Genomic DNA, 11,826 nt, shown 5'->3' on the forward strand with positions numbered 1-11,826 from the left:
TATCATTAACGTTGTATACAAGTTCAATTTTGATATGTTGAAAAATTCGATATACTAAAAATAAATATTTTATCATCTTTGATGCAATCATCTCCTGAGAGAATCGGCATTTTACTTCCGTTTGATATTTTTGCTTTCGACATGCTTTCTTGCAGTGCATGCATGCATCTTTCTCTTTTTCTCTCGCTTTTCTACTGCGTCAGCTTCTCTAGTTTTCCTCTCCTTTCGTGTGCATACGCTAGATCGACTGAATACTCTGTATGTTTTGCAGTACAAAAAGAGAACGAAACACACACGTGTTTGAGAGGAGGGGCGATAAAATTGGCAAAGTAAATTGTCAAGCACGTGGGACTATTAATACGAATTGTATTTTGGAATGGATTTTTAGGCCGGTCTCAACGGGGTCAAACCTGCCATCCCGCCTCGCGAACAGAAAAGGGCGCCGGCCAGACCACCGAAGGATAATCTACGTCTTTCTACGCAGAATAATAATGTCGAAACCAGCGATAACGCCAACACCACCGAGCCGACGCAGCAACAGCTTCACTCTATCAGGAAATATCAGGTAAGGATAGAAGGGATTATCGTGTTATGTTGAGTCATGTAAACACGCACGATAAGATGATTCGAGAAGCGCTGCATCATAAACTCTACGTCAAATTTCGGTGGAAGAGACGTAATCGCAAGTGAGTATGGTGTAAAAGAAAGGGAAAAATGATTAACTACAATTATACACAAGCATGCTTTTTTTAATGCTCAAATAATTATTATTAGAATTAGATATACATACTTCTTAGAAGTACAAATCTGATAACCAAGAATGAATTATTGAATTATTAATAATTGTATGCCTCGTAACAGCAGGATCGTAAAAAAAGAAGAGAAAGATTCTACGCGAAACGTAACATTTGCATGGATTGATTGAAGAAAGGTTGATTGCGTAATATCGTCGGTCTAGCTCGTGAAATATTTGACAGGAGGCTTTCCTCACGAGGGCGATAACGCGCCGTCTTTTAACGTTTCTCAAGGGGCGTTATTTTTACGATTTTTGCCCTTGCGATCGGATTAAGTTATTAAATAAGTAATACAGTGGGAAAAATAGGGGAAGATTTCTCTCTCTCTCTCTTTCTCTCTCTCCCTTTGGATTTATAACCGCTTGCGAATAGCGTGCAAGCATTTCGCAATCGATCGCATTGCATAACTGATGCGATAAATGACAGATCGTTATTTAAGAGGCCGCACAACTCATTGCTATCATCCCTGCATGTGTGAACACTTGCGTGGGAAATTGCGAGCCGTTGACAATAGTTATTGTCGGAACACCACTAGACAAATAGTCGCATCGCAATTTTCGAATTTCCTGCAGCAGGGGTTTTCCGACAAAGTTTGATTGATGAATGAGTTGCGATCTTGATGCACGAGTGGAAATTAATTAGGCGCATCGAGATACGCGTGAATAGTACGAGCGCATTCGAAATTATTCAACGAAGAAAAAATTTTTATCTCTTTTCTGTTGTAACATAAACGCGTGAATATCTGTTCATCATACATGTTCTTTTGTATAAAACATAAAAGCAGAAATATTTGTAGTCACATATCATTTAAGGATGTTTTGGCTAGGATAGTAGCAAAGATCTGTCAAAATTAAAATTAAAATTAAAAAAAAAAAACATTTGTACGTTTATGTTTAAGAAATTAAATAAATAAATTTCAATTATAAAAAATAATTTAAGAATTGCAAAATAATATGGTTTTTAAGGTCTTCGCAAAAGAAAATGGTTATAATTAATATTTTTTCTATTTTATGACAAAAACTTTTGATCGTGAATATCCCTGAAATCAAATGCAAGAAACAAAAAAAAAGATGAGTAATTTGCAGAAAGAGAGAGAGAGAGAGAGAGAGAGAGAGAGAGAGAAACAGATAATATTTCTTTACAATTTATAATAAAAAACTTTTAAACGAGTAAGTGGATCTAAATCAAGTTTTGGACAAATATTTATTAGAGTTTTCTTAATATATGTGAAAATTTTTATTTTGTTGGCAATATTTTTTTCTTGTTAAATTTATCAATAAGTGCTAGAAAACCCGATTTTTCACAAGAATCAATACTAATTTTAAACTTAAATAATTTCCAAATTTAAGAAAATTAGGCTCAAATTTTGCACATATATTCAGAAGAATTAATTAAAATAGTCTAGAAAATTTTCATGCTTTTGTCAATGCCTCGATATATGACACATACATCCTTAAGTAAGTTTTCGCTTTTTTATCGAATTTATTAGATTTTTTTTAAATTGTTAAAAATCCATCAAAAGAAAAAGGAATCTATCGTAGATGAAGAATCGTGGATAAGCTCCAGAGATAGTCGGGGATCGAAGTGCCGCACACTTGAAATTCATCACAATCTCGGGGGTATCTGTAAGTGTGAGAGATGCCAGAACCCTTTTATACGTGACTACGGCGTCGCGTTGTCGTGCGGAGCAGCGTGAGTATGTTTATCTTATGGAATCCTCACACCACGCTCTCACTCTCTTACCTGCCTTAAGTCAAGAGTGCGGGTCTGGAATGTAAAGAACCTCACAATAGTCTAAGATTACATGCCTGAAGTGTAACGTTACCAAGTTTCGATAGGTTGTAGACGTAGGGTGACTAGCAGACCTGGCTCTCTGCTGCTGCTGCTGTTACATTCAACTCTGTTCGGTTTTTTTTTTTTTATTCGACACACTTCCCTGACCTCACTTTCTTGATCTGCCTCAAGCGAGCGGATACCCTTTCCAGACCTTCGATTTGACTCGCTCTGCTCTAATATCTCGAAATATGCCGTAGCAGGTGTCCCGAATTAAAAACACATTTCTTTTTGTTTTCCTGTTTGTCCTTATTAGCTATACTTATTAGCTTACTTATAAGGCTTACTTACAGCCAAGTATATTTTTTCAATATTTATATATTAATATATATTCATATATTTGCCTTAAAAATACATCTTAATATTTGATATTTTTTTATGAGAGTTTATATCATTTATATCATTTAATATACGAATTTTTATTTCGTAAATTAATTCTTATCAAAATGAAATCACCTTTCACGAGCAAAGAATGTAGAGATTGTGAAAGCGTTCATATAGATTACTAAAACTATTAGTCTTTCCTGAAATTATTTTTATCTGTCACAATCGCGTTTTTACACCAACGTACATCGATACACACACACACATAACATTTTTAACGCGCTTTACGTTGGCCGTCAGTTTTGTCTAATCGCGTTGTTCAAGAGAGTGGCTCAGGAAACCTTACATCGCTGAATAAACAGGGCTTCGTTAAGATATTTTTATCCTTACGTAGTGTCACACGACAAACGCGATGCTCGTTATATAAATGAAAATTACGAGCTCGCGGGGTCGTTTTTTTTTTTCTTCATAGTCAGCCATGCGGTTACCATAATATACATCGCGATTTTACGTTGACAGAGAACTGAACGGGTGACTAACGCCTGGCTTTATCAGTTGACACCGGTGGGCGTAGATCTCGCGAATCACAGAATAACACACGGCCAATATCATGACAAATTGGCGTAACTTGAAGTGGAAGTTGTTGATTCGCTAAAGAGATAAAAATATGTGTATCATATAAATTATACTTTTCGCTAAATATATATCGCTCGTGTCGTAAAAAAAATTTAGTAATAATTATAAGATTTTTAGCAGAATTATTTTACATATAATTATTTAAGAATAGCAAAATTTTAATTTTAAATAACTGTATACATTTTTTTTGCATGAGTATTATTATAGAGTTTAGGATTATTTGTTACTTTAAAACTACTTTTACATTAAATTAAATTTTTTTGTTGCTATAATAATTATTATCAGTTGAAAGGGCAAAATTAATGCGTTTTTGAATCGATTTATTATATCTTTCTCAGATAAAATATATTAGAATAAATTCACGCATTGCACTACAAATTTTTAACGATTTATATATAATTTTTGAGATTAAATCTCATGTTAAATAAATATCAGATTCTATCACAATAACAGTTATATGAAATTGAAACATATAAAAGAGAGAGAGAGAGAGTTTTCGTTTATTTAATTTACTTAATAAATTTTTATATAATTTTTTTAGTAAAAATACATTGCAATAACCGATTTAAATAAATTTACTACAAGAAAAATTAGCATAAGAAAAGAAATCTTTATACTAAGATAAATTTTGCTGAAAATATTTTTGTAGATTGAAAACACATGACTTGTATGTAGAAACGTCATCCGCAGATATGGAATGTGTGTATGCATATATATGTTTGATGTGCGGCCGGATTTCGTTGACATTAGGAATCAAAAGTAGTGCTACTTCTCCGAATATAAGCTGCTTCGGAATAATTGACGAGCCGATACCTAGATATATTCGTAAAAATATTCGATCGAATTTGATGTCGTTCAAGGACTCTTTATTTTCGCACGAGAATATGTGTGTTCTATAAATTTCTCAACGAACTATGTACGTATTTGCGACATTCGTTACGCACAATTGCACGCTACAATTATCTTGCAGATTCTTGCATAATCGTTATCAGAGTTGTAATACTCACATAACAAGGTAAAGTATAACTCTCACAACAAGGTAAGAATTTTTAAAACAATACATAGCTCCATTTTTGTATTGAAATATTCAATCTATAATTTTTAGAATAAATAAGTGAATTGCATACATTGTTCAGGTATATGTATGGGAAAAATACAATGTAAGCTTAATTTAATAAAATTTCCTCTGAAATTTATTTTAAATTTATTGAAAAAATTATTTTTATATATATGTAAAATGATGAAGGAAATGATATAGGAAAATTATACACATATACAGTACGACTGAGAGAGAGATATATGCATAGTTACATCTAATAAAATTTAAATAATTATATATTTTTAATTTTCTGAAAAAAAAAATGATATTTATGAAATATTTTATGAAAATACACGTGTCTCTCTCTTCCATATATTCAATAATCATCAGATAAAATTTCAACATTTTAGACGAGTTTCAGGATTTAAGCGAAGAATTTTATCACTGATATAAAGTTAAAATTATCTTGAAAATATTTTTATTTCTTGTAAAGCAAATGGATCGTTTATGTTGCACTTATAGGAACAGTTACGGAAACGAAAGGATGAGGAGGAAAGACAGGAGATGCTCAGCCGTTCTCTCCGTGGATCTAAAAAGCTCCAAGCCTTGGAGAGCCACGCGACGAGTCTTGCTGGTCAGGAAAATCTTGCCTACGCACAGGATGAGGTGACCACCGTCAGCCGGATCACTCATGCCACTCCTAATGCGATACAAGAAGTGAAGGAGCCTCCTAAAACCCTCAGTACGCAAACAATATATTTTTGCAGATCTCTTTGAATTGCAAAGAGCATAAATTGAAAAAAGACATAACAGCATTGCGCAATCTCATCTTGATAGTATATTTAAGTTTCTTTAACTTTGCGTTACAATTTCTTGCATTTGTTTCGAAAGAATCTTATTCGCTCTCATAAGTTCTCATGACATTGAAACAAGTGAGATCTTACCAACAATAATTTTTAATAAATATGTGAAACAGTGAGTTCCGCGGCACGAGCGAGAAAATTTCTAACAAATATATTCTTTTCATATTTCAGCGTATGGCGAAGTGGTTGCTACACTGGAAAGGCTGCAGCTCCAGCTACAAAATATTTCAGGTGCTCTTGGAATTTCGGGTCCAGGTGTCGAAACCGAACTGAAGGCAGTTCGCGCACTTTTGGTGCAAAATCAATTTGCGTCTGCTCTGGCGACGCGTCACGCTTTGAAAAATCGGCTGAGGGCGGGCAAGACTCTCAAACATCACGCCGATGATGCGTCGAGTTTGGCGCGAGATGTATGTAAAATTTAACTGTAATACTGTGTACATATATTGAAGATACACGAGGAGAAAACATATATATGTATATAATATTATTCATGTTATAATATTATTCATGTTATTTAATATCTTTTAATTAGTTCTTATTTAAAAATTTTATAAAGGCATTCTATGTCATAAAGTTAGGCGACACGTTGGTATATAATTTAATAAACATAATGGAAGCGAGGAGCTTTCATAAATCCTTACGAATATTTTAACAACGTCACTAATTCTTTGTTATCTCCAAGCATATAAATAATATTAATTTTTTAATTAAATTGTAGGAATTAATTATAGACACACACGTGTATTTATTCATTTTAACATAATTTAATTATTTTGGCATGATGTGCTTGTTTTAGTGCGTGGATATCTTGGAAAAATGGCAATTGTCAGCGACTTCAACAGGTGTCGGCAGCGCAGAAACAATAGCTGCTGTGGAAGAGTTAACGAACATTCTAACGAGTTACGACATGGAAGCTTTGCTTCTCGCGCACGACTCCATTGTCTCGTACGTGGACGGTTTGCAAAGGAAGCGGAGCCCGTCATCTTCACCGCCCAGCGGTCCGCCGAGTCCGACGTCCAGCTGGAAAGATTCTCGGATGGTCGACAACATTAAAATCATTCGAATCGAGAAAACTAATGAACCGCTGGGTGCTACCGTCAGAAACGACGGAGACGCGGTGATTATAGGTAATCTTAACATTAATATAATTTTCTTATAATAATTTTACTTTTTCGATGGAGAGTTTACTGGTCGAAATTTATCGCGCGTGTGATTTTATATTGTGATGATTCTGATTTGAGAATGATAATATTTAAATGTCTTTTAAGGACGTGTTGTGCGCGGTGGAGCGGCGGACAAGTCGGGACTCCTGCACGAGGGCGATGAGGTTCTCGAGGTAAACGGTGTGGAAATGCGCGGCAAGACTGTAAATGAGGTTTGCGATATTCTCGCTGGCATGCAGGGTAGTCTCACGTTCTTGGTACTTCCGAAACAGACGAGTCACAGAAATAATTTAAGGAGGGAAGACACGACACAGGTACAGCATAGATGTACAGTACAGATCCTGATATATTTAGTGCACGTCTTCGTTCGCGGAAACGCGAACTACATGTGTAAATGTTGAAACTGGAACAAGCGATATTTGTGTTGAAGGCAAAAGAGCAAATGTCAGATCAGAGAAAACATTTGTCCTTTAACTTTTCAAGACAAAAAGTGACATTGATCGTTTTACCTTTGATCATCTTTTTATAATTTTAACATTTGTTCAGTTTGGATAAATCGATGTCATTTAAGGTACTCTATTATTTACATTTATTTTTTTAAATTTACTTGGAACATTTAAAATTGAACGCATGTATACAAGAGTGCGCGCAAATATCGCATATACATATAAACAAATGACTTTTGTTCTTTAACAATGCGACATTGATACTTGTAAGCTACGCGTGTGGAGTATCTATAGATCACGACGCTAATAGCGACGAAACAGCTGTTCCAGTTTCCACTAACTTAATGTAGACCAAAGATATAATACGTAACATTAATAACCACATAAAACATTTATCGTTTGCATCTAGATACACATACGAGCGCATTTTGATTACGATCCAGAGGAAGATCTTTATATACCTTGTCGAGAATTAGGCGTAAGCTTCCAAAAGGGCGATATACTTCACGTAATTTCCCAAGAGGATCCGAACTGGTGGCAAGCATATCGAGAGGGCGAAGAGGATCAGACTCTGGCCGGTCTGATACCTAGCAAAGCGTTCCAGCATCAGTGAGTTAACTTCTGATTGCCAATGTTCGACTGCAATCTCATTTTGATTCTGATATATATTACGTTTTATTCTCATAGACGAGAATCCATGAAGCAGACAATAGCCGGTGACAAGTCAACGGTGCGAGGCTCGAAGAAATCTAGCACGCTATTGTGCGCGAGAAAAAATCCAAAGAAGAAGAAAAGGAATAAGTTTGGTGCGAACTTCAATGACGACGGATACCCTCTTTACGCGACAACTGCCATAGATGGTACGTAAAAAGCTTAAATATATGACTTAGTAGATCAATTATATTGTTCTCGGAATTTATCTTCAATGCACAACTTCTTCTTTCACAGATTACGACAGCGAGGAGGTATTGACATACGAAGAAGTCGCCTTATACTATCCTCGTGCAAATCACAAAAGGCCAATTGTACTTATCGGACCTCCTAATATTGGGCGACACGAACTCAGGCAAAGATTAATGCAAGACAGCGAACGTTTTGCCGCAGCGATACCTCGTAAGTGCCATTCTATTCTACTTTACTGATCGATATTTAATGTTTTTATATTTCTCTTCATAGACAAATACGTCTAATTGTATTCATCTTAATGAACACATTTTGCTTTTCGATTTTTAGATACAAGTCGTCCGAAAAAGGATTCCGAGGTCGACGGTCAAGACTATCACTTTATTTCACGTGCTCAATTCGAATCTGATATTCTTTGTCGTAAGTTTGTCGAGCACGGCGAGTATGAGAAAGCGTATTACGGCACGTCCGTGGAGGCCATCAGGACAGTGGTTAATTCCGGAAAAATCTGTGTCTTAAATCTACATCCCCAGAGTCTCAAGATCCTGCGAAATTCGGATCTGAAGCCGTATGTTGTGTTTATCGCGCCTCCGAGTCTCGAGAAGCTGAGGCAGAAGAGGATTAAAAATAACGAAAGCTTCAAGGAAGAGGAGTTGAAGGACATAATCGAGAAAGCGCGCGAGATGGAGGATAAATATGGTCACCTGTTTGACATGCTTATAGTGAATAACGATACCGATCGAGCGTATAACCAATTACTCACGGAGATTAACTCACTCGAGAGAGAACCCCAATGGGTGCCTGCGTCTTGGGTTCTTCAGTAACTATGCGGTCTTACGCTTTAAGACGAGGATTTCCGAGAGCGTGTCTCGGAGGGAATCGGCGATCGGAGGCCAGTATTGCGGTCATCTGTTTGCAAGACAAGTGCTTTTAAGCAATCTTCCAAGCAAGACTTTGCTAGAATGCTTCGGTGAACCGGTTCTTCTACAGGTGCCTGTTACATAGTTTTATGTTTCTTACGCGAATCTTTTAAATCTTCCTCCTCTCCGGTTATACTGTATTGCAAGTACTATTCGCCTGACAGAGTCTTCCGCGTGTGTTGTCGTACTTTGGTGCCATGAAATAAAGAATCATCGGAAGCAGTCTTTGAATGAGAGATAAAAAGAGAAAAGGGGGAGAATAGAACAAATATATCTGCAAGAAATTCTCACATTTTTACAGACTATTCTCCCAGACTTTGCGTTTGATATAAAAACAAAAATATATATCGTGTTTTTATGTATCACCGTGGTAGAGAACGTTCGCGAGGCTCGGTCGCGTCAACGATGTTTCGAATTTGAGTAACGTGTAATCAAATTACGGACGATCGTCGGCCGAAAAACTTTTAAGTTTAAGTTAAGCTCGAAATTCGAACACGGTTGCTGCGGCTTGGGCCTATCTATCTTAACGTCTCAAAATCAATTCAAGCCGAGAGACGTTCGTACGGAATTTCCGAAGTATATATTTACGGGGTTATATTCTCAGACTGACAAACGGTTAACTATTATAGACACGCGAATATACAAAAGCATCATCTCGCGATGCGCCAAAGCACATCTGCCGAGCGTCTCGCTCCTTCTATTAACCCGTGATTCTACGTGAAGAAGTGTACCTGACCTGATGTCTCTCCTAAAAGTTGAAAAATTTCTAACGGGGGCTCGTGAAAAAACGTTAATTTTCTATGATCATGCATTTACATATACACACGTATACGTTTTGATAAATTTTGATAAGTGAAAAAAAAAACGAACTTTCTCAGACCTATCCAAAGAAATTTCATTCAACGTAGCGAATGTAATAAACGATATTAATATAAATATCGCGCAAATTCGCGTAGATTTAGTTTTTCTTGCGAATATGTATATCATACATTGCATTTAACTTCCGTAAAACGATCATAGAGAGTCGCATGTCTTTTCACGTGACCGTTGATTAGAAATTTTCTGCCAATTCTGCTATATTCTAATATCCGCAAACGGAAGCTGTTGTTGTAAAGAGAAAAAAAAGAAAGAGAGGAAGAAAAAAAAGAAAAGAAAACATACGAAACGATGATCTCACGAGCATAACGATACACAATATATTTCTTCGAACGCAAGAGGAAACGTGTCTGCGATCTCGAAGAAGACTGCGAAACTCGCTAACATGTTTTACCGTTTTCGCCCTAGACGATTCCGTGTTTGTTTAGAGAGCAGAAACTCGTGTCTTTCTAACCCGTAGATTCGTTAAACGCAATAGAACTTAGGCTCGACTGTGTGGTTCCGGAAATGGAAGAGCTCTCGGAAATTTCGCATAAAAAAAAAAACGATTTTTTCTCTTGAGTGTTTTTTTACAGGGAGCGATTATTATACGACGCGATCGAATAGGGTAAAAGATGTTTATCTGTGTCAGTGTATCGCTACGAATAGAAAAAAATCGACGCGAAATAAAAAAGAAAAAAAAATAAATAAAAGAGTATAGTATATATAGAGAGAAACCATCGCGGCGTTTCGTTCGAAAATTTAAACGGTAAATGTGCGGTAAATGCATCGTAGCAAGTGTGCGATGTGTGTCTTGCAGGTATCCTTGCGTTAGCAATAATTGTGTATTATCAGAAAGAAAAGTAACTCGTTTCTCCGTTTTTTTTTCAATGACTTTACGACACCGACAAACTCTCGGCGAATGATGTGTCGTTCAGTACGAGAATAGAGAGACGAACAGGTGGGCTACTGTATCGCGATTAGATCAACCGTATAACATTAGTCTCGATTCAGAGAAAAAAGAAAAGATAGAAGAGAATACACTAAATTCAATGTGAAACAGTTGTAAGTTGCAAACGCGCGAGATGTAGAGATGTTCTTTCGGTAAAAAAAAAAAAAAAATTATTATTTCCATTTTTAGGTATTTAAAATCGATCTTTTCAAGAGAAAGTTAGAGAGAGAAGGAGAGAGCCAATCAATGCATGCGACCGTCATTTAAAATCGTGTGCCAAGTATCAGAACCGCGTATGAAAAAAAAAAGAAGCTGAGATGTGCCAAATATATAAATTCTGGATTTTTTCCAGAGGATCCAAGTTTTAAAACGCGCTCAAAGGCACCTTAGAATTTGTCATTATATTGATTATGTAAATAATTGTGCACTTGTATAGAAAAGAGAGAACGTGAGAGGCAAAAGTGGAAGGATATAGTTATTCTTGCGAAAATTATTATTATTATTTTTTTAATTATTATTATACTCAAATTACTATTATTATTATCATGATTGTATCATCGTTATTCCGTGCTACTTTGTCGAATGATCATGATAAACAATTGTTGATCCCGCGATCCTCTACGTAATGTGTCTGGAATCTAATCGGCGAATCAAATTTTTGACAGCAGATGTTTGCTCGTTTGGCAAACTTGTACGGTGGTTGATTATGTCGCAATTACGATTGTTATACATCTGATTCTTATTGCCGTCATGATTATGTAAACAAATACATGTAAACATAATAACAACGGTGAAAGTATGTACATTATTATTCGTATAATTATTATTGTTATTATTATTATTATTCGTATTATTATTAATTATACATATATTAATTTTATGTGTAAAATAAACGTACAATTTCAAAGAGAGAAGAAATATATGTATGATGAAGAAATATATATACGAAATGTATATATACCACGTCGTATATACGCGCACACATGTATTGCGAGAGTCACAAGATTACACCAAATCTCGAATATATGTTCTAAGAGAGTCCTGGTTGTAGAAGATAATATATATTGTTTTTCCGTTGTTAAAAACTTTACCATCTCT

At 35.6% G+C, this 11,826-nt stretch overlaps 1 protein-coding gene across 8 annotated transcripts in view; it reads left to right on the forward strand.

Annotated features, from left to right (window-relative positions):
- LOC126851450 (uncharacterized) overlaps positions 1-11,539 on the forward strand; it is a 65,633-nt gene extending 54,094 nt beyond the window's left edge. For all 8 annotated transcript variants that reach the window (XM_050595431.1, XM_050595432.1, XM_050595438.1 and 5 more), the window contains 9 exons: positions 389-565; positions 5,149-5,368; positions 5,661-5,896; positions 6,286-6,616; positions 6,758-6,966; positions 7,508-7,707; positions 7,786-7,958; positions 8,047-8,211; positions 8,332-11,539. In XM_050595431.1, coding sequence (XP_050451388.1) covers positions 389-565; positions 5,149-5,368; positions 5,661-5,896; positions 6,286-6,616; positions 6,758-6,966; positions 7,508-7,707; positions 7,786-7,958; positions 8,047-8,211; positions 8,332-8,825 — 2,205 coding nt within the window. In that variant the 3' untranslated portion in view covers positions 8,826-11,539. The remainder of the gene's footprint in view (positions 1-388; positions 566-5,148; positions 5,369-5,660; positions 5,897-6,285; positions 6,617-6,757; positions 6,967-7,507; positions 7,708-7,785; positions 7,959-8,046; positions 8,212-8,331) is intronic.
- The last annotated feature ends 287 nt before the right edge of the window (positions 11,540-11,826 follow it).

The sequence above is a fragment of the Cataglyphis hispanica genome, chromosome 8 (assembly GCF_021464435.1).
Source record: "Cataglyphis hispanica isolate Lineage 1 chromosome 8, ULB_Chis1_1.0, whole genome shotgun sequence".
Lineage (NCBI taxonomy): Eukaryota > Metazoa > Arthropoda > Insecta > Hymenoptera > Formicidae > Cataglyphis > Cataglyphis hispanica.